The 27,325-nt window shown below is 57.1% G+C and overlaps 2 protein-coding genes and 1 long non-coding RNA gene across 5 annotated transcripts in view; 1 reads left to right on the top strand and 2 right to left on the bottom strand.

Moving 5' to 3' along the window:
* Positions 1–27,325, bottom strand: part of ZNF385C (zinc finger protein 385C) — a 58,673-nt gene that overhangs the window by 16,147 nt on the left and 15,201 nt on the right. The window contains exon 1 of one of the 3 annotated variants that reach the window (XM_048316927.1): positions 13,544–13,650. The exons of 1 other annotated variant lie outside the window; for it this stretch is intronic. In XM_048316927.1, coding sequence (XP_048172884.1) covers positions 13,544–13,553 — 10 coding nt within the window. In that variant the 5' untranslated portion in view covers positions 13,554–13,650. Of the gene's footprint in view, positions 1–6,063; positions 6,153–13,543; positions 13,651–27,325 lie in introns of those variants that run through there. One more of the 3 variants, XM_048316932.1, reaches the window with a different exon arrangement.
* C1H17orf113 (chromosome 1 C17orf113 homolog) lies at positions 497–24,675 on the bottom strand. The gene is made up of 3 exons (XM_048316906.1): positions 24,593–24,675; positions 3,683–4,310; positions 497–2,702 (listed from the first exon to the last, which is right to left on the bottom strand). The coding sequence occupies exons 2-3, from the start codon at positions 4,199–4,201 to the stop codon at positions 1,170–1,172; spliced, it is 2,052 nt and encodes a 683-aa protein (XP_048172863.1). The 5' UTR covers positions 4,202–4,310; positions 24,593–24,675; the 3' UTR covers positions 497–1,169.
* Positions 6,480–9,300, top strand: LOC125332239. The gene is made up of 2 exons (XR_007206415.1): positions 6,480–6,840; positions 7,054–9,300. It is a non-coding gene; the product is annotated as an uncharacterized LOC125332239 (long non-coding RNA).

Raw genomic sequence — 27,325 nt, 5'->3', positions numbered from 1 at the left:
GCTGCTGCACTGGGTTTATTGCTGATTAGAACCAGCCTGAACTGAAGGAAACAGCTCTCCAAGTCAAAACCAGCAAAGCCCTGTCACACTGGGACACACCAGCAGTACCCCAGCCCCGCTTGGCCACCACGCTGGCACCCCCAGACTCATGGGCAGAGGGACCCAAGCTCCTGCCTGCTGCAGGCACCAACAGCTCCGCTGACCTCGGGATAGAGAGTAATGCTTCAGAGGAGAAATACAAACTGAACACCTCCAGTTGGTCCTGAAAGCAGGTGTTGAAGGACTTTCTCTTGAACTGCAGGTTGCCAAGAGCTCAGGGTGCAAAGGGAACTCCGGGACATGAGGACATTTTGGAAAGACCAGAAATTAGCTAGTGATTGTTTTTGGACCTCTGCTCATAATTTATTCTGTCTTTGCAAAAAAAAAAAAAAAGTCCTTTTAGACATCCTTATACTTTAAACTTTAGGAAAATTAAGATAGACCTTTTTAATATAGATATTTATATATGTATATTTATATATATACACACATACACATATGCACACAATGATGCATTTAAAGTTACTATTTCCTCAGCCATTACAATATCATTCCCTAAATCTCTTGTTCTTGAAATGATCATGACTTGATGCCACTGCTAAAAATACCCTGTGCTGTGCGCAAGGAACACCAACACAACACCGCCAGGCATGTTGGGGTCGGCGCAGAGCTGGGAGGATGCGCTGCCTTTTCTGCATTCGCTCTCCAGGCTCCAGAATAACAGAAATCCCATATTTTTGCAGAGCATTAAGCAAAAGCTGCTGGGTATCTTTGTGCAAAGGCAACGTGACATTTGAGCTCAAGAGCTTTGCCTTCATCTCCCTAAAACAAAATAATGACAAACCCTTGGAAAAAACTCATCGCAATTTGGGAGCTCGGGTGGCCCCAGGATTCTGAATTCTGGGCGATTCAAACCAGTGTTTGGGGCATGAGGGAGGGGTGGTCATGGGACCAGCACAGCTTTGCGAAGGATCCCGTTTTCTCTTCCCAGCACGGCGCAGATCACCATCCACTGCGGCTGCCCGGCCCCAGCGGTGACCAGTGATGCAGAAAGGTGGCCTCGAGCTGGCACTGGGGGCTGCCCGCAGGCCCCGGCTCCTGCCCAAGGGCTCGGCCCTCAGCAGCCATACTCACTTCACCTGTGCCATGATGAACCCAGACTCCCTCATGCTCTCATAGTACTCGATGGCCAATGCAAAGTTAAACTCGCTGATGGCTGGCCCGTCGATGGCGATCTTCATGAGGTCAGAGAGCCCCTCGTCCTTCACATGGCGTGACCGGCCACGCTTCAGCAGCTCCCGGCCCCGGCTGATCTTCTCAGCAAGGACCGAGCCCAGCGGCAAGGCCAGGGCAATAGCTGCCAGGACAGCGAAGTCTGGGAAGAGTTCGTGCATCTCAGAGCTGCTGTAGACCAGCTTGATACAGAGGTCCTTGAAGGAGAGCTGGCTGAGGCTGAAGACGATGCGCTTGAAGAGGGGAAAGTCACTCAGGGCCCTCTCACTCACCACCACCCGTGAGTACACCTGCAGCAGGAAATTCAGCTCGCTGACCCCATAGCTGCCAATGTCCTCCAGAGACTGGGGGTAGCACTTGGGGTTGAAGATGGCAGAGAAGGAGCTGATGGCCTCCAGGACGCTGCTGGGGAACCTGTCCAGCAGGTTGCCCCGCACCCTCTCCAGGTAGCTCTCCTTCAGGTGCTCGAAGTGTTTCAGGTGCACCTGGGAGCAGTTGGCCAGCTCGATGCCCCTGTAGTAGAGGCGGCTCTCGCCCTCCCGGCCGTCCTGCGGGTGCTTGTTCATCTCGCTGAGGAACTCCCGGAGGTTCTGGCCACTGGTGTTCTGCTGGGCCTGCAGCGTGGTGGCTGTGGCTGAGACTATGGGCTTCAAGATGGAGAGGTCGAAGTCCTCGATCTGGAAGAAGCGACTGAGCTTCTGGAAGATGGGGAGAACATCCAGGAGGATCTTGGTGAAGGCCACAAACTGGAACTTCTTGAGCTCTTCGCAGAGGCCACGGGCCACAGGCGAGCGCTCCGCCTCGCTCTCCAGCAGCAGCACCAGTGTGGGCCATGAGGAGTCAATGGCTTCTACAGCTGGGAAGATAGAAGTCCAGTGGATGGCTTTGGGGCTCCCGAGGTCTATCTCACAGAGGTCCAGGACTCTCCGCAGCTCCTGCAGGCTATTGCCTTCCCCATGGAAGCTGGAGTAGAGCCTATACACAGCATCCACGGTGGTCTCATACTTCTGGAGGTACTCGATGGTGCCAATGCTCTCGGCCAGCAGCAGGGAGGTGCCGTGGGACAAGCAGTGCACCTCAGTGAGGAGTGGGCAGAGTGAGGTCAGCACGGTCCCCACCCCACTCAGCCGCTCAGCCACCAGTGAGGCACTGTCAGCGCTGAGCCAGGTGAGCTTCATGGTGGGGATGCCGAAGGAGCGCATCACCTCACCCACCTTGCCTTCCACAGTGGAGGCCTCCCCAGTGGGCAGCTCGAAGCTGCCCAGGAAGGTGGTAGAGGTCTGCCCGTTGCAGGGGGAGACGGTGGTGGTGAACATGGCAAGGCTGCGGTGCTCCAGGACATCCACCGTCTCGTCCACCACCAGCCCAACGAACGGCGAGGCTTTGATCCTGTGCCTGTCCTCGTTGTGCAGGACTTTAGCAATGGCTGCCTGGGCCAGTTGAAGGAGGGGTGCAGGGAGGGAGAGAGAAACACAAATGAGATTCAGAGGCAGTGGGAGATGCGCAGCACCCGGCACACAGCGAGCAGGTGGGCTCCCACCCACAGGTCCACAGCACACGAGGGCCCGAGCCAGGCAACAGCCCTTACACTAGCTGCACACACAGAAGCTGGAAATCACTTTCTTTTTCCCTACTAAGCTGCCTCCTCCTGCTCCTGTTCGGCAGCTCGAGCACTGTCGGAAGCTGCTGAGAGCTTGAGGGCTCCTGCCCTGAGCTTGGGGTCAGAGCCCCACAGCTACAGCAGGACACAGCACCACCAGTAGCACTGACCCCTCAGCCCCCAACATCCCGTTCCCAAGCCCCCCACCTAGGCTGGCAGTGAGGCAGGACACCGGGAACCCACCTCCCACATTGAACTCCAGCAGTTCCACTTCACTGGCCCAGCAGGGGCAAGAGCAGCAGCAAAACTGCAATGTTTTTTCCAGATTTACTCATTTACTCACACTCCCCCCATTTCAGGCAAACTCCCCAGTTTGGAGGGAAAACTTTCTGTGTATGTGTGAGTGCTGCAAGGATCACCACAGGCTGGGAAACCTAATTAGTGCGTTTAGCAGCAAAATAAGGCTCTGCAGAGAGCTGAAAAGCCTGGCAAATGGCCAAGACTCACTAAAAATTTAATTTGATTTTAGCAGGCACGAAGCATTTTTAAAATTCAGAAAATCCTTTCCAAACTCTCCGGCTACTTGATCTTTCTGATCACTCCGTTTAGGGCAAAAGAGGAAAAACCCACAGTGCTCGTGTGCTAATTGAACTCCTGAGCTTTCATCCTGCAAAGCAGCCTGGCAGGCTCAGGGAGCTCCTGGAGGGCGCAGGCACCATCCCTGCTCTGCCAAAGGCGGTGGCCACGCGGCACCATCCGGCTCCGTCGCGGCCGGCACGCAGGTGCGGACCCCCAGCCCCGCATACACACCTGCATCTCCCTGACGCTGCCGGGGTGGTAGTACTCGCTGTGCTCCGAGGCCAGCAGCGCCTGGCACAGGTTGAACTTCTGGAAGCTGAGCAGGGAGGAGCACTTCTCATCCGGGATCTCCTCCTTGGCCATCCAGTAGACGGTGGTGAGGACGGCCACCTTCGCTGGGTTCACCTCCACCTTGATGACCGAGCGCAGCTCGGGGTGGCCATGGACACGGGTCTCGAAGGCCAGCTGCTCCCGGTTCACCGCCAGCGCCTGGCGGTGCGCGCCGGAGGTGACGTGCCGCAGCAGCGCGTGGCGCTGGAAGTTGTCCGTGCCCACGGTAAAGGCGTTTTCCGCTTTACCGTGCTTGTTCTTCACCAGTGCCTGCCGACACTCTATGCAAAACATGAGTTTCCTCTCATAGTCAAACTCCAGCCAGGTAAATTCTTCCTTCCAGTGCTCATTGAAATAGCGTTTACACTTTTTATTGGAATTGGAAGTTTCCCCAGCTGGCTTTTTTCCTGGAGGCACCATACTGGTGTGGCTGGGAAATCAAACACTACGGTTGAACCGCACCGTGCCTTGAGGAGCAGCCTGCACATTTAATTTAGTAAGACGGTCTATTACCACTCTCCTGGTCCGACTGGAGATGAAAGAGACACAAGGGAAAGGGATTAGGGCCCTGCAAACCTCAGCCAGGGCTCAGCTGTGGTGTCATGGTGACAGCGGCGGTGGCAGTGGTGCTGAGGACAGGCCAGGCTGTGCGACAGCCCCAGCACCACACGGGGGGATCCCATCAAGCACCTCATCATCATCACCAGAAGCTCTCGGTGTCGCTGGTGGGACTGGCGCACACACACACGGTCCCGTCACCACAGGAACACCCACACGCTTCCCCCCGGAGCAGCCCTCCCCACTGTGCTGGCACTGGGAAGGTGAGGAAGGCTCAGCGCTGGCTGAAACACTCAAAAAACGAGTGTCCAGCCCTGGAGGAGCACCACCTGCTGCTGACAGTGACTGTCAGGGCCCTGGAGCTGAACAAGGGTGACTGGGAGCTAGCTCAGACACATGTGCTTGTGTGCACACGTGTGTTCTCAGTCCTGCCTGGTTTGTCTCTCTTCCAGGGAATTGCCGAAGCCATGGCAGGTCCCATGGCAGTGGAGCCATCATTCAGTGCCATCCTCGTGTCCCTCCCAGGGGGTGACGCGCCGGATCCACTCCAGGCCAGGCTCCCGAATATCTACTGAGCTAGAGGCTGCAAAGCACTCACACATGTAACCAAACCAGGACCTGAAGGGTTTAAGCATTCACTCGACCTCCTCCCTGCACTTCAGGCCCACTCAGTCTGATCCTCACATTTCTCCATGAACCAGACTGAAAATCCAAACTGACCCTTGCTAAAGGTGTTGGGAAGAGGAGGAGGAAGAACCCAGTGCAGCATGGGGAAGCAGGAGAACCAAAGTGCAAAGGAAAAAAGAAAGAACATGGCTACTCAGAGGCAGTGAAACTGGGGAATACCATCAGTCCACGTGACTTGCTGAGACACCGATGAAGAACTTGGGGGTTTTCTGAAGAACAAGCCCCCAAACCAGAACCATTGCCACAGCGCTGTGGGAACAGGTGGAAGGAACCCTCACAGTTCAGGCGCTAGAACAACACCACCACGACTCCCAGCAGCGCGAATGCCCACCCTATGGAGACAGTGCTCCCCACGGGGCACCCTGGGCACCGCTGGTGGGTGACCCTGGAGTCCCGGGCATCGCAGTTGCCAGGCACAGCAACCCCATCCCTGCGCCGGATGGGCATCGAGCGCCCTGGCTGCAATGGGATGGTGCATGGCCCCAGGGGGTGGATTCCTGTGCTCTTTCCCTGCCACTGACCCCATTGGCTGTCAAGCCATCCCCACAGCCCCCCCCCCCCCCCCCCCAGCACTTGCTCCAGCAGAAGCTGCTGCCTTGGAAAGAAAAAAAAACAAAAAAGGAGCAGCAATTAGTGTGTGGGATGCACGAGGCCGGGGCGGGGGTTGGGATGGAGCAGAGCGCCGTAGCGTCCCTTCCCACAGCGCCCATTCCCGCAGCACCCGTGGCGCTCTGGCACCAGCCCAGCACCCCTCACTGCTGCTGCCCACGGGAAGAGCGGCACTGCGCATCGTGGGGGACTCGGCAGCAGCTCGGGATGGGGGTCACACTCCGATCCCCCCACCAGCCTGCTTCTCCCCCCGCCGGGAAGTTTGGGCAGGATCGGGATTCACTTGTGAGAGGACAAGCCACTGCCCTGACCCTCGTCCCTGGTGCATCAGCCCTGGCCGCGTCCCGCCGTGCCCGTGAGAGTGAGCGGAGCAGCCCCAGCGCCCAGCCCAGCGTGCCCACCCCGCTCACCCGCCCCTACATACGTACCATGGAAAGGCTGCCATAAGCTTTGGGGCGGGGGGCTTGCAAACTTCCCAGTTTTGGTTTTTAAAAGGGAAGAAAATAATAATAATTTTTTAAAAAATCTAATTTAAAAAAAAAAAAACCAAAAAAAAACCAAGAACAAAAACAAAATAAACCCCCCCCCCCCAAAAAAAAAAAACCAAACAAACCCAGCCAAGCAACGCAAAGCCAAAAATAAAACAAAAAGCAGCGGGGTGTTTGGGGGGAGGCGGCTGCACCCCCCGCCCCGCAGCCCCGAGCGCGGCGGCTGCGGGAACAAAGCCTGCGGCGGCCGCCCGCGCTCACGGGAGCACGGGAGCAGCCATCTTGCTGCTGTGAGGACTGCCTGCCTCACGGATGCTCCCGGCAGCCCACGGCGGCAGTGGCCACTAGCGGTGGCCGGGATGGGGAAGGCCGCGTGGGCCGCGGAGACGGTGGACGTGGTGGCTGGGCCATGGGCTGCGGCCCCTGAGGCTGAGCCATGCCCCGTGCCTCACCTGAGGGACCCCTTCCCCCGAGGTGCGAGGAGCGATGGGCATCGGGTGCCCGGGAATCCCCACCCCGGCTCTCTTAGCCGACAGCTGGGCACATGCAGCAGGGTGAGCTGCGGGAGCGTTTGCAGCCAGCCAGGACGGGTGTCTGTCTCTGGGTTTCGGCAGAGCCAGGATCCAAGTGCCCTGCAAGCAGCCGTGGGCAGAGCAGCACCAAGCCATGGACACGGAGTTTCGGCAGGATCCAGGTCCAAGACCTTTAGGGAATGCTGTAAGTTCCTGCTTACCTGCACTCCTGGTCCATAGCTGCAGGGCTGGGGCTGAAATCCAACCCCTTTCCTAAGCCCCCCTAGGGCTCCCTAACGAGCAGAATGGCTCCTCACATCCCAAAATCTTTCTTTTAGCAATAAATGCAGGTGAACTTTAGAGCCCCTCAACTACTTCCAGAAAGAGGATTTTGTGCCACCTTTGCTTTCCCGAACAGGGCTCCTGAGCGCACTGAAATCCCAAGGGGCACCAGTGTCCCGTGGGACCCCCGATGGGAACCCCGCTCCTCGTTCTCCAGCACATACCCCATGCCTGGGAGCTGAAGGATGCTCCCACCCAGACTCGCCCTTCTCCCAGTGTGGAGTTGGGCCACGAGGAGGGATGTGGCCCACCGGAATGTGCCTGGATTAGGAGCTGCATTGTACCTGGCTCCGGCTGGCTCTGCACCAGGGGGGTCTGGCGGCCCCCGGTGAATTCCTCTCTTTAGGCTCTCCACCGCATATCCCGGGGCAAGAGGCTCTTCCTGCTCTGGAGACATTCTTGCCGAGCCACCTCAGCCCAGGGTTAATGAGAGCAGGAGGTGGTGAAACCAGAGCTGGCTCCTTGGGTGAAAACACGGCCGGTTTATTCTTGTGCTAATGCCGCGAAAAAAAGAGGATTGAGCCTTTTTAATGAGTTTTTAGGCTGGAGCCTGCTGCATCCCCTGGTCCCATCCCCTGGTTCCCAGCATCCAGAGCAGGACGGCAAAGGTCAGCAGCCCCAAATTAGGAGTGGCTGGGACCAACTCCACTTCCCATGAGGACCCCCCCACCAACCCCCTGCACTGGGATCCACGGGAAAGACAGTGGACTCCAGACGAGAACACACTTGCTCTGCCTGCTCCATGCAAGGGGCAAGGCTGAAACCGCTGATCCCTTCTGTCCTGCACACCCATTCCTGATGGAAGCCTCAAGCTTTAACACGAATTTTGGGCAGCATTTGCAGGATGCCCCTGACCCTGCTGAGCACCCTGCCCTCACATAGCTGCCGGATGTCAGATGTCCTTCCTGGAGGAACTGGACTGGAGATACTCCTGTTTACCCCCGTGCAGCAGTAGCCGCCTTGGCTTGAGCCAATTATTGCTGTTTTTCCCGACCATGCCGTGCCTGAGGAGCTGGGTGGGCAGGTGCCCCAGCACACCAGCACATCCATCATCCACGCGGCACAAGGGCGGCAGCAGCCATGAGCCACAGTTTCCATCTGAGTCCCAGTTTCCATTGGCATCCCACACCTCCGGCAGCCAGAGCAGACCCCAGGCACACAGCTCCCACTGGGATGCCCCGGGCCGATCCCTGGCACCCCTTCCAGCACTCCAGCCCCATATCCATGGATGGGTTCCCTGACGGTTTCTTACTGCATCTATAAGAAGCTGAACAGAAGAAAGCAAACCCAGCCATATTACCCCAAAAAATTTTAAATCCCCGAGTCCAAAGATATTTATGAGATTTTGTTTCCATCCCTGCTCTAAGCCAGTCAGGCTCTGGGAAATGACGCACAGTCTTCCCGCAGGGAAGCGGAGGTGCTGGTGTTCCCAAAGCTGCTGACCCCAGCGAGCCCCATCCCTGTGCAGTCCCCAGTTCTCCTGCCCACCCACCTTGCTGTGCCTGGCTCCACCAGCCCTCTCACCCCTGGCCACCACAGGCCGTGGGGTAGGAAAGACCCAGCACCCTGCAGGTCCCTGCTCACCCTCTGCACCCAAAACCCCAGCTGAGACAGCCCCCAAAATGAACTGGGAGCGTGCAGGGGAGGGAGGACTCATGGGAGCTGCCCGGCTGCATCCCTCGCACCCGAAGGTGGTGACAGCTCAGTTCAATCTCTGCCGTGTGTGGCAGAGGGGGGAGGCTGCGAGGAGCCGCTGTCTCACGTGGGAGAGAGCACCCGGCACCGTGTCAGCTCAGCCAAATTAAAAATACTCCTGCAGCCCCCAGGCTGGTGCCTGGACGGGCGGATCTGGCAAGGACGTGGCCTGCGGGATCTGCAGATGCTGGAAGGGACACAGGGAGGAGAAGGTGCTCCCACACAGAGAAGGGGATGGGGCACACACTGGGGGACCCCAGTATTTCCCAGCTGTGTCCCAGTTCTCCTGCACAACTCGGGGTACCTGAGGGGCTGTTCCTCCTCTGCTGGGGGGGCCCTTCCAGCACCACTGTGGGCACAGAGACTCTGGCTCCGGCACACTCAGGTCCTTGCGGAGGGGCCTGCATGGGCAGTGGGCCATAGACAGGGAGCCACGGGGTGCTACTGGAGAAGAAGCCCCTCGACTTGCTGGCATGGGACCCCCACACACACCCTACAGCCACTGCCAGCTTGCAGGATGCAGCCTCGTGCCTCCTTCCCCTGCACAGCCTTGTCACAACCTTCAGCTGCGTGACTGCAGCTGGCAGGGAACAAGCCTTGAAATAAACTCAGATGACATTCCTGCAAACTCTGGACATGGCCACAACAGGATTATTGGGCTGGGCTAGGGAGGGGGGTTAGCATGCTCATCTCTCCCCGCTGGCGACCCCAGCTCCAGGCTGAGGCTCCTCTGAGCAGCAGCTGAGAAGGGCAAAGCCCTTTTGTCAAGGAGCAGAAGCAAGGACAGGGTGATCTCCTGCCCTGGGCTTCCTCCAGTCCATGCACCTGGTCCTTGGGAGGCAGCTCGGCTGCATCTTCCTCCCTGGCAGCCATAGGGAACTTCACCCCACACCGCTGATATCGAAAACAGCTGCTGGGGAGCAAAACTGGATATCAGTCTTGCTCTGTCAAGCATCTTTTCCTCCTTTGTGCACAAGCACTGAGCCCAACTCCCTCTGGATTTTAATTCCCAGCACTCCCATCTGCCAGGTAATGATCTGAAAAATCAGCATTTAGGGATGCCTCCTCCAGCAGAAATCCCAATCAGCTCAGTGTCTCCTGTGTCATGGCCAGCACTGCTGCCAGGCTGGTGCAGCCTAGCCAAGACCCCACTGACCTCTGCCACAGCTACTGAGGGGCTCGGAAGGGATGTGGGCTCATCCTGACTGGAGGCAGCAGAAGGGAGGTGGCAAGTACTGAACCCTGATCTGGGCTCCACTGCCCACAGCCCTGCCCACCCCTCGCTGGGGTGATGGGGAAGAGGCCAGGGTCCTCCTGAGAGATGGAGAGCTCAGGAGTGCACTGGAGCCCCTGATCAGTTCAGCCTTTATTCTGGACACAGTTTAAATTGTAAAAATTGCAGCCAAGTCCAATTCATTACAGCCAAGGAACGGCTGACAGAAATGAAAAGAGAGAAAAGCTCCTCAGATTGATGCTTTCTCACCATTCCAGTGAAATAACCAATTTGGAACAAATTAGGGGCTCCCGTCTCCACCAGCCTTTTGAATTGCCTCCAAGCCAACGCACATTTTTCATAGTGCAGCGTTTCTTCCATTAGCAGTGAAAATTAATGATTTCTATTATTGAAGCACCTGAAGGCAGGTGCCTCCCTCGCACAGCCGGGGCTGGGCTGGCACCAAGTCCCTGGAGAGCCAAGGGGACCCACGAGAAGACAGACAGGTTCAGAGAGGATAAGTGACATGGCCAGGGCCACCTGGCAGGTCAGTGGCAGAGCCAGGCTCCAGCCCGTGGCCATCCCTGCCGGGCTGCTCCCTCTCAGCGGTGCCATCCCAGACGTGCCAGAGCGCTGCACACAGCCCACCATGGTGACACCCAAACCCTGCACGTGACGGTGTCACAGCTGTCCCCAAAACCCCCCTAGCAGTGAAACCATGTGGGCTTCAGCCAGTCCCAGCTTTGCTTGGGTAGGGGGAAAAGGGGAACTGCCCTAAGGGCACCCACCAACTCAGACTTCAGGAGGGCAAAGCCCCCAAGAGGGCTTTCAAACCCCAATCCACTCACATATTTTCCCTCCCAAGTTTTAGAGAGACTGAAGCCCTTCATCCCCCCTCGCCTGCTCTCTGCCCCCAGCATTATTCCCTGAGCACAGCTCCCCAACAGCTGAAGCGTGTAACCCCCCCAACCACAGCTACCCCAGGAGGCCAGGATGGTCATGCCCAGGGTTTGGAAGATGACACACATCTGTCATTATTTTTTAATTAGATTTTTATTTCCTACCTCTAGTATTTCATTGTAATTTCCGCCACTCCTACCCAGGCCATGCTAATATAATCACTCTGGAGGAGAGTGGGAGCAGCCAGCCCACTCCTTCCAACATCCCGCTCAGGAAAGGCAAAAAAAAGCAATCTGCTAAATCCCCAGCCCCTGCAGTCATTACAAGCTCAGGGACATCAGGTGGGTGCTGAAACAAACCATCAAAGCCTGAGTGCCGCCAGCACCTGCCAGAAGCATTGGCACTGAGAAACTTCAAAAAAAAGTTCACATTCACTCAAAATACTTGTTAGCAGTTCATTATTGCAGCAAGGTGAGGCATAATTAAAAATGGACTAAAGAGATTTGTGAATTATATCCTCAGCTTGATGCTGGAGACACAGTGATATTTTCTAGCCCACATCATCCTGGAGGTCAAGATTAGATGACAGCTTGGTCTAAAAATACTCTGAAGGGGAGGCTGAGGCTGTTGGAGGAGGTCAGAGCCCCCTATGCTCCCCCCCACCATTGCTCAGGGTCGAAACCAGGGGACAGATGTGTCCCTCAGGACATTGCTTGGCGCAAGCCCCAGTAATAAAAACAACTGCTGCATTTACAGGGAAATCCACCCAGAACAACCACAGGGAAAGTTCGGTCCCACCGTCTGCCAAAGGAGCCCCAAAGCCAAACCCAGTAGCTCAGTGGGGCCAGGCTCCCCACACCGTCACCCCCACAGCTCTCGACAAGGCTGGAATCACCGTACAAGCACTATCCGACCACCACGTTCTTCCACTTGGAGCAACATGGTCCTGGCATGGGGATCATCAGTGAGCCCAAGACACTGCAGGGTCAAAATTGGAGCTTTAGTGGCTATTCAGTGTTTCCTTCATATCTGAGGCCACAAAGTGAAAAGCAAGCTCTGGGGTTGGATTTTTGTTTGTTTTTTAAACCTGCTTTGCCTGACGAGTATTCCAGATAAATATCCCGACTAGTGTTACACACTCCAGAGAGACGGGGAAAGACATTTCAGAGTAAAGATTGTGTTTCAAACTACTATAAAAATTAAATTGATCCATGAGAGACAGCTGGGGCCAGCTTGATCCATGGGAGACAGGCACCCCAACATGGGCACCCCGGCGTGGTCCTGACTGATGTGCCAGGCTAACAACCTCCATGTTCCTGGCCTGGCTGCTCTCCGGCAGCCACAGGCACCCACAGAGCACACGCCAGCCACATGTTAGCAGAGGAAAGCGAGTGTATGGCAGCTGCAGACGTGCCCGTGCTCACATGGGTGCGCACAGAACATGCACGGAGAGAAGCGGCACCGCTGCCCACAGGGACGCGCCGGACCCATCGCTGCCAGCAGCCAGGGGCCACGCTCCCCAGCCCCAGCGCCTGCCGCGAAGTTAACGCTGATAATAACGAAACCACTAAAATTACCAGCCCTGAATCCACACGGAACGGGTCCAAGAACAGCGTCACGTTCTGTTTGCTGCCGCTGCTCCGCTTCTCGAGTCTGCACCGGCCAAGCCTGGCCACGGAGCTCCACCAGCAGCCACCTGGCCACCCGTGCCGGTCACCCTCACAAGGACACTGCCGGCCGCTCTCCCCCTGCCTCATTTCACACAAAAAGCATCGAACATTTGTGTCGCAGGTGCAGCAGAAACACAACTTGGAGCTGACACCCAGACAAAGAGCAAGGGCAAAATCCAGCCCCGTCAGCACACAACCTTTTCCCTCCTTTTTTTGCAGCCCTGGGAAAAATCAATAAGATGCAGTGAGTCAAACTCAGCTTGAATCCCGTAAGTAATTAGGATTAGCAGGCTGGGAGCCGAGGGAACAGGCTGCCTATGTGCTGGGCGGGGAGGGACCATTTTGTGGGTGTAGGGTACAGCCTCAGCTGATGCAAATAACACGAGCAGGTCTTTAACGGGGTTTTCAGGCAGAATGGCAATAAGGAATGGGAACGACAGGATTCGCTTAGTAACAAGAAAATCTCATAAGGATAATTTGGGGTGCCAAGCCCTGTTGGGAACAGGATGGGGACCCCACAGGTGAATCAATATTTGAGTTTGATGCCGAGCCTATTCCCAGCCTCTCACTCGGAGCCCGGACTCCATGAGTACTGCTTATTCCCGGGGTTCTTTCCCGGCAGCGAATAACCCACCTCAATGATTCACTATTTAGAGTTAAGTTTGTGGCCAAAACCGCAAAGTGGAGAAGAGATCCCCCCGTACACACACAGTCTGCGCAGAGCTACCGGCAAAATAAGAACCAATTCGGTATGTTTCTGTCCATAAAGAACAGCTCGGACGCTGGAAAGTGCCCTTTCCTCCAGCTGAAGGAACCCGGCAGAAGACGGGAGTGCTCAAGCCGGGGCCGTGCGGGGAGGAGTAGCCCCGGGACAGCGGCGAGGCGATACCCCCGTCCCCCTCCCCGCGAACCCCACCGGCCCCTCGATACCCCCCCGTCCCCCGAGCTCCGCGGCTGCCCCGGTCCCGCTGCACCCCCGAGCAGCGGCTCCGCCAGCGGCGAGCCGGGGGATGAAGGAACGATGGAGAGGAGAGAGATGGAGGGCGACAAGGAGAGATGAGGCTGCGGGAAAGTTGCATTTCACCCACCTAGAAGCATTTTGGATGCGGCTGCGTCGCCTCCGCGCTGCTGGTGCCTCCCGTTCGCCGGGCAGAGCTGCGGGCAGGGCCGGGCGGGCGCACCCCCGCTCCCGCCGCCCCGCTCGCTGCCGCCCCTCGCCCCGCGTCCGGCCCCGCCTCGGCCCCGCAGGAGCGCGGGGGGAGAAGCTGCCGGAGGTGCCGGCTATCAGCGTGGAAATGGGCGGGGGGACCGGGCGCTCCCCCTCCCCGCACAGCCGCCCCCGCGCCGGGGCTGCCCGAGCCCCGAAACTTGGGGCGAGGGGAGGGAACCCTCACCGGCTCCGCTGCGCCTCCGGGGCTCTCTCTGAGTCCTCCAAGGTGACTGCTTTGGGGTGACGCGTGCCGAAATGCGCCCGTGGGTCTCCACCGCGGGGTTTGCTCGGGGAGGGGAGACTCAGCAGCAGCCACCCACCCTCGGGAAAGGCTCCCCGGCGGCAGGGACCGCGTGTCCCTGCCTGGTGACCGCATCTCTGCTCGGCAGCCGTGGGTCCCTGCTCTGTTCAGCCCCAGCCCGGAGCGCTGGAAACACACAGGGTCTGACCCAACCATGCCATTGTGGGGTGACACGAGTGGACACGGACAGCCTGGCCAGGGTGGGGTGCTCATCCCAGTCCCCCATGGTTGGGGTTTTCGTGAGCCCAGGGCCTACTGCCCTCCCCATCAGTTCATCAGCAAAGACTGTGGCAGTTGGGCTCCCCATGGCAGCACCTTCTCTGTGCTGATTTTTGGCTTCCTCTCAGGAGGCGAGGCTCATGACTTGCTTACATTGCTGCCCTTTAAACAGGGAAATGATGAAAAACCTGCTTGTGAAAAGGGGAAACAGTCGCCTCCCCTGCCTCCCTGAATGGGAGACAAGAACGAGGAGGGAATTAAATATTTTCCTCAAGTCAAACAATTCAAGGAGTTGGGCAGAAACCACTGGGCTATAAGCAGAGTGAAAATGAAGACATTAAACCAAGTCCCTTCCTGTGTGCCACAGCCAGACCAGGCACTTTTGGGGTAAGTTACAGAATTTGGTGCACTGAAAAGCACTAAAGCCATCAGGGCCCCTCTGGGCACTGCTGCTGGGCCAAGGCACACCATGGGTCCTTCTCCCAAATTTCACCCTGGCTCAGCTGGCACCAGGGCAGCCCTGGCAGAGCCCCGGGCAGGGTGTTGCTGTCAGGGTTGTTAACAGCAGCAGTAAGTTTAGCTGGGGCACTCGCTAATCCGGGATTGACAGCTGGCCCCGCGTGCCTGGCCCGGCCTCCTGCAGGCTATTTAAACCCGATATTAATTTGTTTAATGTCATCAGTGGTTTGGCGTTACTGCAAGGAGCGTCGAGCAGAGGGAGCTGGAAACGTAAAGACTGCAAGGAGCAGGGGGCTGACAACCATACGATGGCTGTTCTCCTTTCCCCTGGGATAACCACAAGCCATGAGCAAGTCTAGCATCTCCTGACCTCCAGCCCCTCTGGCATGGACTGGCTGGACCAACATACACTCCTGACCCCTGCTCCATCCTCCATTCACCCTTGCCCCCAGCCCTGACCAGCCCCTCCAGTCCTAACCAGCAATTCCCTCAATAAATCCTCTCCCAGCTGCGGCTCATGCTGCATTTATCCCAGCCAGGCGAGCAGGTCCTGGCTGGCATTGCCGTGGCTGAAAGGGCTCGAGCTGGAGTGACATGGAGGGGTGGGAGGGAGGAACGGCGGTGTTGGATGCTGCGCTTTGTGGCCGAGCCTTTGAGGCCAGCTGGAGCAGAGGCTAATTGCAGGTGCTGATTACAGCCCCTGCCATCAACGCCTCCGGCCCTCCCTGCCCTGCCCAGCCCAGCGGATCACTGGAATTTCCCAGCTCCGAAGTGTGGGTCTGTCCTGTGCATAACTTGCTATATTTGTCCGTGTACCCCAGTGCTGGCATAGAGCAGCAGCACAAACCCTCCCACGGGGTCCGGACCCCCCATCCCTCTCCCAGTGGTGCCTCCAGCTGCCCCACATCCTAGGGAGCAAAGCCCGTGGCTGCTGCTCCCCGCACCCTCCGCTGTGGGATGAAGCTGCTGAAGCATCTACCCCAGGGTGGCTGAGAAGGGTGCCCAGGGGCCATGGCAATCAGTTCCACCATCCTGTGGGAGGCACTAAAAAAAACCCCAGAGTCAACATGGGGCAGATGCCACAGCCCCTCGTGGTCACCACTTTCCAACACAGGTTGATATCCACGTGTGGGACACTGATGGCTGAGCATCCCAAGAGCGTGGGGACAGAACCAGAGGGCTCTTTGTGGAATGGCCCCAGGCCCCAGCCCTCAACCTGCAGCTCATCACACACATCCTGGGAGAGGCAAATCCCAAACACGCACTAAGAGGGAGAGCATTTGCCAGCAGCCACTGTAGAGCCGGGCTTGCTTGGGCAGGTCTGCTCAAATCCTGCCTGTGGCTTAAAGGGAGAGGGAGGGCAGGGAGAAGGGGAGGGTGCTCGGGCTCAGTTGGGGCACCAATGTCACCAATTCACTGGGCTCTTTGAGAGGACAGACTCCAGGACAGAGTGATTACTCCAAACACTACTGAGGGCAGGGTTAAACTCTTCACTGGCTGAGGGACATCCAGGACTGGCTCTTCCCAGCCTCAGACTCCAGAAGCAGCCTGACAAATATTGACCAGAACTGGGCAATGAACACATCAATAAAGGAGAAAGGAGACAGGGATAAAAGCCCAGCAGGAAGTGCTCCCCTGCCCAAGTCTGCTGAACCTTCCAGAGCTTTTCTGGCTGACTTTGTTCACCAAGGATTTAGGGTATAATTTGGGGGTGAAAGATGCCAGATAGGATCAAGACTGATAGACCTGGAGGATGTGTATCGGTTTTCTTCTGCTCTGTAATTCGAGCCCCATCAGAAGCAGAAGGCTCCGGCTGAAGCAGCCGCCGGCGGTTCATCCCTGCCGGGCCAGGAAGGCAGGCGCTGACCTTTCCTGCTCCTGAGTTTGCTCAGGATTAAGGTAACATATTTTAAGGGCTGAATCCTCCTCCCCCGGGGGGGTTCCCACACAAAGAGAATGGGGTTTGTAGCTCACAGTCCCCCTGTGACCCCCCTGATAAACAGAGATTCACCAAACTGCTGAGTTCACACTGCCCACCCAGATCCATTTTTTAAAATTAATCTCCATTTTTACAATTAATCCTTCCTGCAGATTTCTGCTTTTATGCATCTAAAAAGAGCAAACCTGGGAGCCATATGTCAGTGGAGGGCTCTGGCGACCCTAGGGGACACAGAACCCCAGCTCTGACCCCCAAGGATGAGCCAATGTGAGCAGGGCTTTGGGAGCCGAGCCTGTGCCTCCCACCTTCATCATCTTTCCCAGGGAGATGGCTAATTACAGAGGCATCCAGGACAGGTCTGCGAATAGGGTGGAGAAACTGGATGATGTAAAAATATTTAGTTATCTAGAAAAGGGGTGGAAATTACACCTGGAAATAGTTTCAGAGAGAGTGTAATATTTTCCATCTAAATGAGGAGGGCCCTCCTGGAAGAGACAGGGCAGAGGGTTCCGCCTTGCCAACACACTTTGGTTCCCCCTAGCCCTGTGCAGATTTCCTGGGGGGCCACAGGGCCCATATGGAGTCAGCTGGCGTTTGGCACAGAAACCAGTTACCCAAAATCTTCTGGATGCTTAATTAGCCAGGGGTGATGCTGGTTCTTGTCTCACCCATCAGGTTCCTGCTTAGCTTTGGCTCCTTGGGAGCTGCTGAGGCCGGGGAGATCATTTGGGCACATGCTCTGATGCCACAGCACTGAGCACACCGAAACACTCCAGCTGGCACAGCACAGGCCAGATAAATGAAACTATTCCTCATAAGTCTGTGGCTGTAGAAAATACCAAAGGTGAGCTGGAGCAGTGTTGTGGGCAAGTTTCCAAACGCAGCAAGAACTCAGGGGCATGACAAAGGAAGGGAACTGAATTTGAGGTGAGCAGGCAGAGGCAGCCCTGCTCCAACTGCTCCGGCAACTCCAACAGCCCTGGCAACTCGAACAGCTCTGACAGCCCAGATCTGCCTCACATGCTCCACAAGCAGAGAGCTGGGGGCAGCCCGGGGAGGCTGCAGGGAAGGGCCACGGTCCTTGTGCTGGAAGGACACACAGCTATGCACACCAGTCCCTCACGGCCAGCTCATCCAGAGCTCTGCACCGCTCTGCTCTCGGCATCACCGGCTTTCCCAACAGCACCAGGACCAGAGAGCAGGCCCCTGCATCCCTGCTCCCAATCCCAGCCTATGGACATGGCTCCAAAGGCCAGAATCCCACTTCCTCCCTGTGCACACCCGCGCTGACACCACGGGGTTATGGAAAGGAGAGCTCACTCTGAGAGAGAGGCAGAAGCACGACGAGGGGAGATCATCTCTTCAGAGAAAATTTTATATTGCTTACGACTTACTGTCTGGGAACATAAAACAGTTTAAGCAGCCGACCCTAAATCACAGTGACAGCTCTACCCTACCCACAACCCCCGGCTTGCCCTCCCCCAGCTCCCCTCGACCTGCCTCCCCTCCCCGTTCGCCTGGCTCCAAACGCTCGCTCCTCCCGCGTCCCCGGGCGAGCAGCACACGCGTGTGCACACACACGCACAGGCAGAGACACAGCGGGCACGGAGAGAGGCCCGAGGCTGGAGGCCGGGGGGGGATCAGCGGCGTTTCCATCGCTGAGACCCGGACAAGTCACTTCCCCGCGGCTGTCACCCCTCCCCGGTCCCCCCCGTTCAGTCCCGGTGCTCTTTGGGACGGCGCCCGGGCACGGGGCGGCCGCGCAGCCCTCGCACGCACAGCCCGGCACGACCTGTTCCATCCAGCGCCTCTAATCCCCTGTGACAGCCGGGGCGGGAGCGGGAAGCTAGGGGATGCAGCCGGGTGCTGTGGGATGCGGTGGGATGCTCGCCTCTCCCACGTCAGAGCAGGACAGTGGCTGCCTCCGTCCCTGAGAACAGCAGAGCCCCCCGGGCATCGCCCATGTCCTCACCCCTCCCTGGGGGTGTTTAAAACACAGCAGCCCCCAAGGGCTCGGGGTGCAAAGCCAAGCCCCCGCAACAGGATGCGTTTGGATGCGGTGCCTGGAGTTGCCACAAGAGCCAGAAGCCTGACCCTAGAGCATCCCCAGCACTGGGCTCCCTTCCTAGAGGGACATCACCCCCATTCCGGGGACCTCACCCCCTGCTCAGAGCTGCTGGTCGAGCCCTGGAAAAGGCCCCTTCAGGCTCAGAGCTCTCTCGGGACGGGGATCAGCGGGTGCCGACGAGTTGGGACATGCTCACAGTTTAGCTGCTGCTTTGACCATTTTTTCCCCACTTAAAATAAATCCCAGGCTTTCCTCTTCCAAATCTGCTGAGCTGATGCTACATGGGAAATTGTGAAATATTCCATGGCTACATGTTCCTCCTTGTTCTTAATCCACTTCTAATTAATGTCACGTGTGTCACAGCCCTGAGCTGAGTGGCCGTGAAACACTATTGAGGCAACTTGACAGCAAACCGACTGGAAGAAAGTGACAGCAAAATCCACGATTAAAGAGAAATGGCTCACAACTGCAGGGCTTAAAAATAACACGAGGCAATTTCCTCCTGATTTTGGGGAAAATCGCCACTGCCAGCAGCACAGCACAGCCTCTGCCAGCACCACATCCAGCGGCACCCGGACACCCCCATGGCCCGGGCAGCCCCCACCAGGCCACACAAAGACGATACTTGATATATATAATCTTACCTTGATATATTTTGGCTTGGTCTCTGTATTTCTTAAAGCAAAGCCCTTCCATGGATGCAGCTGAAGCATCCACCTGGGTGCCTCAAGCCCCTGTCGTGGGGACCTCCCACCTCCTTCATGCCCCAGTAGAACAAGCAAAGCCCTGCAGCTTCTCCGTGTCATTTTACGGCCAAGAGTTTAAATTTTAAGGCTCTTTTTAGAATAAGTGCATCAGGGAAAAATATCCCCGAAGCTCTGACCAGAACTGGGGTGCAGAGCTGGAGGTCAGGGTCCTGGTGGGGAAGGCTCCACACCACAAAAACCTTCCAGCCAAAGCTGACCACTAATCAATTCATTTTCTATTTGAAGTTACTGACTCAATTAAATCAGAGATTAATTATGCTACAGTTATTAATCCACAGAAAGCTGAATAGCTGGGCTTTTTGGAGGGACAGCAAGATAATGGGGTATTTTCTGAGGATTTAGAAAGGGAGCAGTTTCCTCCGGATTCATGGACCAGCACGAAGTCGATGTGCGGGGTCTGGGCTCCTGCGCTGCCTCTCACATGGAGCCCACAGGTCCTTTCCCCCCACAGAAATTGGCTTTTTTGGTAGAACAAGAGCATTTAGTGAAACAGGGCTTCTCTGCCAGTCCCCAGTGACAGGGGTAAATCCTTCCCTTCTCAGCCTTCTGAGCTCTGCCCCCAGGAGCCCCAAGGGACATCCCTGCACCCCATCCCTACACCCCAATGGGAAGGGAGAAGCCTGAGAATGAGCAGAGGGAAGGAAAATGTACAATTACCCAACTGAGCTTCTTCAAATTTTTCCTGATCCCAGCCAGTATCTTTAAGACATGAAAAAAACATTATATTTCTCCCACTGAGATTCCAGGTTATTCAAATCTGATCTGAAAAGCTATTTTTGCTCATCTTTGCTCACAGCTGAAGGGAGCAGCCGAGGCCAACAGAGCAGGAGGACTCCGTATGTTTGTCCTCCATAAATTCACAGAAGCTTAAAATCTGAACCCTGGTGCCGCTTGGGCACAAGGTATTGATCAGCACCCAGTCTCAGCCAAATGCTAAACCCCCTTTAACACTTAGGCTGGGCACGGATCTGCTGTTGGGGAGTTTGGGAGAGCCCGATGTGCTGCCAATGTACTCAGTGATGGACGCCGTGAAGTGGCTCCCATGCCAGCCAGATCCTGGCCTGTCCTTGCCAAATTTCTCCAAAAGGTCCCAATAGCAGGAGAGCAGCAAAACACTGCAGGAGTTAAGGAGGAAACAAGAAAGAACAACTTTTCTTCTGGCATTGCTGGAGCTGGACCTGGCAGGCACCAAGGCTGAGCACAGCCAGGAGCTCCATCAAGGGCAGATGTGAGAACATCCCAGCCCCAACCTAGCAGTGAAATAATTGCTGCACCCTGATTAGTCCCAATTAAACCCTAATCCTACATGTTTGCAGACTATTTCAATCAATACATTGGGATCATTGCAGACAAAGCCCCTCTGAACATCCCTGAAACGGATTGGCACCCATTTGCTGGGTAATGAACAGCTGGAAGGCTGCGACAGCAGAGAGCAGTGGGGGAAGGAGGAGAAATGCAGCTGAGCAATGAGATGCCGGAGCACACAGAGCAGGGTCATGGAAAAGGAACGTGGCCCAGGACCACAGAGCACGATCACGGAGCAGCATCATGGAGTGGGATCACACACCCGCTAGATTGCCCATGGTCAGGTGCACCAGTTCCCCTCCGTCTGCTGCTCTCCACCCCAGGGCACGGCTTTCCAGGTGCTGCTCTGGGTGGTTTTCAGGAGTTGCCTCCCAGCAGGGCTGTCCCAGCCCAGCAGAGAGCACAGCCATGGACTCCTTGGTCAGTGCAACAGGCAACAACCCAGACTCAGGCACCATGACCCCAGCTCTGCAGGAGCTGTTCAAAGGGAGTGGGTTCCCTGCCAGCCATCAAAATCAGGGAGTTCATCTGGCACCCCCCGTGAAACCCAAGATAATCCCACCAGCAGCCGCCAGCCCCTCCTGACTCTCAGAGCAGCCCAGGCTCCCCCAGGGTCCCCACGTCCCCTCCCGGGGGCCCCACTCTCTGCTGCAGACCCAGTGATGCTGAAGCTGTCACAGCGATTTCTCTGCTCATCTCAAACCTTTCTGCTCCAAACACGCATGGACAGACATTTCAGCAGATAATTGGGAAAACCAGGACCTTTCCCTTTGCAAGGAACTGTTGTTCCAGGGCTGTGTTGCTGAGGGGGGGGACAGCACCAGGCAGCCCCAGTGTGAGGCGGGGTGACAGCATTGGGCAGCCAGGGAGAGGGTCAGGGTACGTTGTGCCATGGGATATTGGAGAGGAGGAAGAGATTGTGACATGAATCAGCCCCAGGGCACAGCTGCCTCCAGGTGTTTTGGCCCTGCCTTGGCATTTAGTTTGGGGGAGCAGCTCAGCAGCCTCCAAAGCCAAGAAAATTGGTTTGAGTTGGGCTCGGGGCTTGTGTGAACCCTCCTGGCACAGGAGATGCCTGAACAGTGTGTCCTTCCCACGGACCCTGGCCAAAGGCGTATGAGCTGCTGTCAGCTCAGATTTGCCTGGGAAACCAGAGCCTCATGCTCCAAAGGAGAGTGCTTCCCACTGCCTTTCAGGGAGATGTGAGCTGGCATAGCCCAGAGACAATGCTCTGGTAGCAGCGAGCGTGAGCTGTTCTTTGCATCCCATGACTTTTTTGAGACATTGGTGGAAAGCCCTTTTGGGGAGAGCACTGGATCAGGGTGTAAGTTCCTGAAATGCTCCAGCTCAGCATTTCCTGCAATGGGAGCCCCAGAGATCACCCAGGACGAGGGGAAGCAGCAGCCCCCTGTCCATGCCCCTGCAGCCACCAGTCCCCATTTTGGGGTGGCTCAGCTCTTCCTGCTCACTCAGCACTAGACAGTGGTTCGGTTCTCGAGGACTCTCAGAGCAAACTGAGATCACTTGGGCTCCCTGGGAAATCACAGGCAGTAATTAAATCACTCGTGACCCAGTTGGATTAGAACTGGCATCTGCAACACGAAAACGTCTTTCATCTGTGGGCACCCTGTATCTAATCACCACCTTCACCGTGATTCCATACAGGACAACAAGGACCTGGGATCTGTCTTGCAAAATGAAACGTCTAATAAGCAATAATTTGTTTTTAAGTTGAGGGCTTTCTGGTACAGAGCTAATGAATTGTAATGACACTGATTAGCATGTTTGCCAGTGACGCTCCTCTGCAGCTTTGCTCCACAAGACGCCAGCGATCACAGCCTGTGCGGGAAGAACAGATCCGAGGAGCCAGAGGGGAGTGGGGAGATTGAGTGGTGGCTGGGAAGCTGCCTTTGATGTAGCTGTAGATGTCAGCGTGAGACAGAGATTCCAGCCCAGAGGAACATCCCATCTTTGTCTAACTCAATTACTTCATTTAATCCACTGTCTTTAACCTCCCAAGGCTCCCCCAGTGCTGACACGCCACTGGAGACCCGTGTTAGCCATTCCGGTCTGTGGGCTGTGCCAAGCTGAGCCCAGCACCGGAGCAGGCAGCTGCCCAGGAAGGGGTGACTCCTCCCAGGACCGCAGGCAGATGCATTTTCTCAGTACCCGAAGGTGCAGGTCTGGCTGGTGAAGGGCTTCTAGAGGAGTGTGATGAGGCAGGGCAGGGCTTCCCCAGCACCCCATCACCCTGCCAGCCCTGCCTGTGCCCTCCTGCCCATGCGCTGCAGCCCAGCCAGGAGCTTGTCCTGCACTTGTCCTCACCTCACTGGGGCAAGGCAGACAGGGCTGGTCCCCTTTGTGTTTTGGGGGCACACATGTGGCACCAAGTACCCCCGGTACTGGTACAGAGAGGGCACAGGAGTCACATCAGTCTGTTCCCAGCCGCCCAGGGTCACGCCTCAGGAGGCTGGGAAAGGCTCACAGAGACAACGCTGGAAGTGACATTTTTAACCAAAAGTGCAGGGAGAGGTCAGCTCCGGCGGGAACAGGAGGGACGGGGAGGCGCGGGGAGCAGCTGCCGCCTGCAATTTCCCCACATAAGCAGATCAGAGCCCTGCGCACACGGGAGCGACTGCGCCGTGCCCGGCAGAGGGGAGCGTGTGGGGCCGACACGGCGGGGCCCCAGGGGTGCGTGGGCTGCACACCCCGGCACTGGCACAGGTCAGGGACAGTGCAGAAGCACAAAGAGCAGACTGGCATGCTCCAAGATTCTTTGGCTCAGTAGGAAATATATCCCTGGACAGCCTCCCATCAGACCTCAACCAGATCGAGGGGAGAAGCTGGAAGCTGCAGGCTGGAATTTATGAGCCCGTTCCCCATTAAAATAGCCGGCAATATTTCCATCTGTCAGTAATGCTGATGAAGAGTCCTGCTCCTTTGCATATCCCAGGCCTTATCCAAACAAAACCAGCACCAGTCAGGGCAGGATTTGGCACACAGATGACTGTTGCCATGCTAGGAATTTATGGCTCCAGCCTGCCCAGTCTCTAGTAAGAGCAGGAACAGGGAACCGTATAATCTTTAAGGTCCCTTCCATCTCAAGGCATTCTGTGATTCTACGAAATTCCCTTGGTTTGCTGCTAATCACAAACCCTCACAGCCAAAGGCTCAGGCAGAGCAGGTCAGCCATGCTGACAGGGTGACATTTCTGGGCACATTTCCCTGCTTTTGTGCATAAAATCTGCAGCAGCCAGCTGGGCCCGGCCAGGTGAATGCTGGCAGATGGCACAGAGGGCAAGTGAGTCCTTGCCCTTGCACAAGTTCCCGCCCAGCAGCACAGCACCTGCATGTGCCAGCACTCCTGCCGTGTGCCACAGCCAACAGGTGAGGGGCCTCAGCACCAACATCTAAGCAGCATTTTGAATAAAACTCACCACAGATACAGGAAATGTGCACAGCAGGAGCCTGGAGGGACATGGTCAGGTTGGCACCTGGAAAGCAGCATCCAGTAGCCCAACAACTGACAGCTACTCCAGCCTTGGACGCTCATGTCCTTGCTGCACAAACCAACTACAGAACTCAAGAAGACACACACAGAGACAGAGCACCAGCAACCACGCTTACACATGGACAGACCCACGTGTGTCTGTCTCTTTGCCACTGCAGCATGGACTCTTTGGGCCCCAAAACCTCCGGAGGACTGGCAGTGACAGCTGGGGGAAGCCCTGCAGTTCAGGTAGACCAGCAAGTGACAGATGCCAAAGACAAAATACAGCATTTCTGCACTTTCCACGAGCCCAACGGAGCAGCTGTGCCAGAGCAAGGGCAGCCTTTGGGCAACCTTGACCTGCTGGGTGGGCTCCTACCTTGGGCTGCTGGCATCTTCCCCTTGTTTAGCTGCTTGAGGCGCTTCTGGTGGGACTTGCCGTTGTAGTGGATCTGCGCCTGTGCAGCCGAGTTGAGTTGGATATTGCAGACCTCGCAAAGCGTGAACGACTGGTGCTTCTTCTCCCGCTTCATGCGCTGCTCAGGCTGGCTGGGGGGGCAGCTGGCCTCCTCCACCAGCTGCACTGCACTCTCGGGGCTGTGGGATGGGCTCAGGGGTCGCTTCATGCCTGCAGGAGGAAGGACAGACCCACTGTGAGGACAGAGGGACAGGAACAGGTGCCGGGTGAGGCAGGAGAGCCCAACACAGGTCCCACGCCTGTGGTGTGTCTGAATCTGGGAGGGATCCCTGAGCAACTGCAACAGCGTTTGGGCAAGATGACATGAGCAGCAGCATTCCCAGGAGGTTAGTGCTGGAGTAGAGAATAACCCACTTCTTCCAAGTTTCCAGCTCCAGACGACACTCCTCGTGTCAGGTCAAGTCTCTGTTCACTCGTGGGCAGCACTGTGGGTTGGCCCGAGGCAGAGTTAGGAGGGAACCAACTCTCCGCAGGCAAGAGATTCAGCTGGCAGGACTTGTGTGCGGTGCGGGTGTCCCACAGCCCGTCCCCACCACGGCAGGAGAACGACCGGCACTGGCACCGTTGGCAGGTGCCTGTCCTGAACATGGGGCTCTATGGGACCAACTTGCATCAGGAGCTGGAGCCCCAGACTCACACAGGGACACCACAGAGAAGAGCTGCCCATGGAGGGACTGGGGTCAACTGGGGACAGCCCTCCGGCGGCCTTTGCCTTGCAGGGACACTGTTCCTGCTGCCTGACCCTGAGCTGGGAATCGGTGGGACATCCAGAACAGCCTCGGAGGCGCGAAGGTCACCCGAGCCCTGTGATCCAGTTACCACCTTGGAGCTGGCAGCTGCGGCTTACAAATACCCGCAGGCACGCTGCACCGAGACACCCCAAGGGGCCGAGGCAGGGGCCGCGGTGTCTGTGGGTGGCCAGGCAGGACCCAAGGGTGCCCTGCAGGGATGTTCCTGGCACCCTCGGCAGGGCTGCACGGGGACTGCGTGGGACTCAGCTGCCCGCACGCTCCTCGGACAGCAGGGACCAGATCGGGGGCTTTGGCTCAGGCTCAGCCCAAACCCTGCTGTGTCGTGCCGGCGTGGCCGCTCCCCCAGCACCCAGCAGGCCACGAGGGTTCGGTCCCCGGGCCACCGGGGAGTCGGGGGGGGCTCGGGGAGCTGCAGCCCCGGCCGTGGCCCCGCGGTGGCGCCACCGCTCCGCGCCGGTCCCGCGCGTGGGTCCCGCGGTGACCGGGGACGGCGGAGACCGGGGGGACACGGGGGGACAGCGGGGACACGGGGGGACACGGGGGGACAGCGGGGACACGGGGGGACAGCGGGGACAGGGGGACAACAGGGACATAGGGCAGCGGGTTCCCCGTCGCAGGGCGGGGGTGCGCTGCCACTCACCCACCCACCGGGTGAGCACCCCTCTCCTCAGCGGGTCTCGGCCCCATCCTGCGCCTTCCTGCACCCCGGAGGTGGCCACGAGTGTCTCCATCAGTAGTCCTGTTTAGCCAAAAGGAGCGGGAGGTTTTCCCACGAGCTGTTAACAGAGCTGGAGGCCTTTCCCAGGATAACCATTAGCAGAGCAACCGGAAAGCAGATCTGGGAGACGATCAGCACCAGGAATGTGAGACGGGGCCTCAGGGACGCAGCGGGACACGCCAGCCGAGGCAGGTCGCCGGGTGCCCTTGGCATCCTCCCCCTCCCCGGGTATTTTTAATGCAATTACATCCCAGGACGCAGAGCTAAAATTGGAACATTATGTGGACAAAGTATCCCCAAAGTCTCCCTCGTCTTTAAAACGGGCACTGCTGTTGCTCTGATTAGGCAGCAGCTCCTGTACCGGCTCCCAGGGCAGCATTTGAAGGTCTGTCCTAATTGCACACACACTTGTTGTCTCATTCACTTAATTTCTTCTGCGCCTGTTCTGCTTCTCAGGTGTCAGGGCCACAAACCGGGTGGCTTGTGGCTGGGACAGGTCACAGGACAGGTCATGGCACGTGTGCAGGCTGGCGGCGCCCTGGCTGATGGCTCCTTTGGGGCAGATTTCACCTTTTCAGCAAAGCCTTGAGGAACTTTTTTTGGGGGTGAGGGGGGTGGCTGTTACCTTTCACAGGAGGGAAACTAAGGCAAGGTGAAGGTTAAGTGACACCCCCAGGGTGATTCTGGGGCTCTGAGCCAAACCCACCTTAGTACGCAGGGTCACCACATCTCAGCTCCACCATCCATCCCACCCCAGCACCAGTGAGGTCAACCTTTTGTCTCCTCCATGCAGGAGGATCACAAGCAGTTGCAAATTTTTGGGTAGTCTTCCCAAGGGTTCTCCTGGATGGGGGGTGATGAGCTGCCACTCACCCACCGCTGCCCAGATTTGACAGATCAATGACACCTCCCAGGACCCCGATGACACCCTGCCACCTGCACTTCTTGCTGCCCTTCCCCCAGAGCCAAGGGCTCTGCCAGCCCCACAGGGAATGTCCTTTTGGCTGCTGATTTTTTGAAGGAGACCCATGCTGGGACATCCTTTACTCAGCTCCTGAATGCAAAGCAAACTCCAGAAACCACAACTTCCTGCACAGGCTGCAGTCACTGGAAGTGGCTCTGTGCCCACACACTGTGCTGAAGCAGCATCCCACAGCATCCCAT

Source organism: Corvus hawaiiensis, chromosome 1 (genome assembly GCF_020740725.1).
Source record: "Corvus hawaiiensis isolate bCorHaw1 chromosome 1, bCorHaw1.pri.cur, whole genome shotgun sequence".
Lineage (NCBI taxonomy): Eukaryota > Metazoa > Chordata > Aves > Passeriformes > Corvidae > Corvus > Corvus hawaiiensis.
This window is presented reverse-complemented; position numbering and strand designations above follow the sequence as displayed.

Coding starts and splice junctions, on each gene's coding strand:
- C1H17orf113 (XM_048316906.1), bottom strand. CDS start 4,201: ATGGTGCCTCCAGGAAAAAAGCCAGCTGGGGAAACTTCCAATTCCAAT. Junction 2,703..3,682: donor GCAGCGTCAGGGAGATGCAG/GTGTGTATGCGG, acceptor CAACTGGCCCAG/GCAGCCATTGCTAAAGTCCT.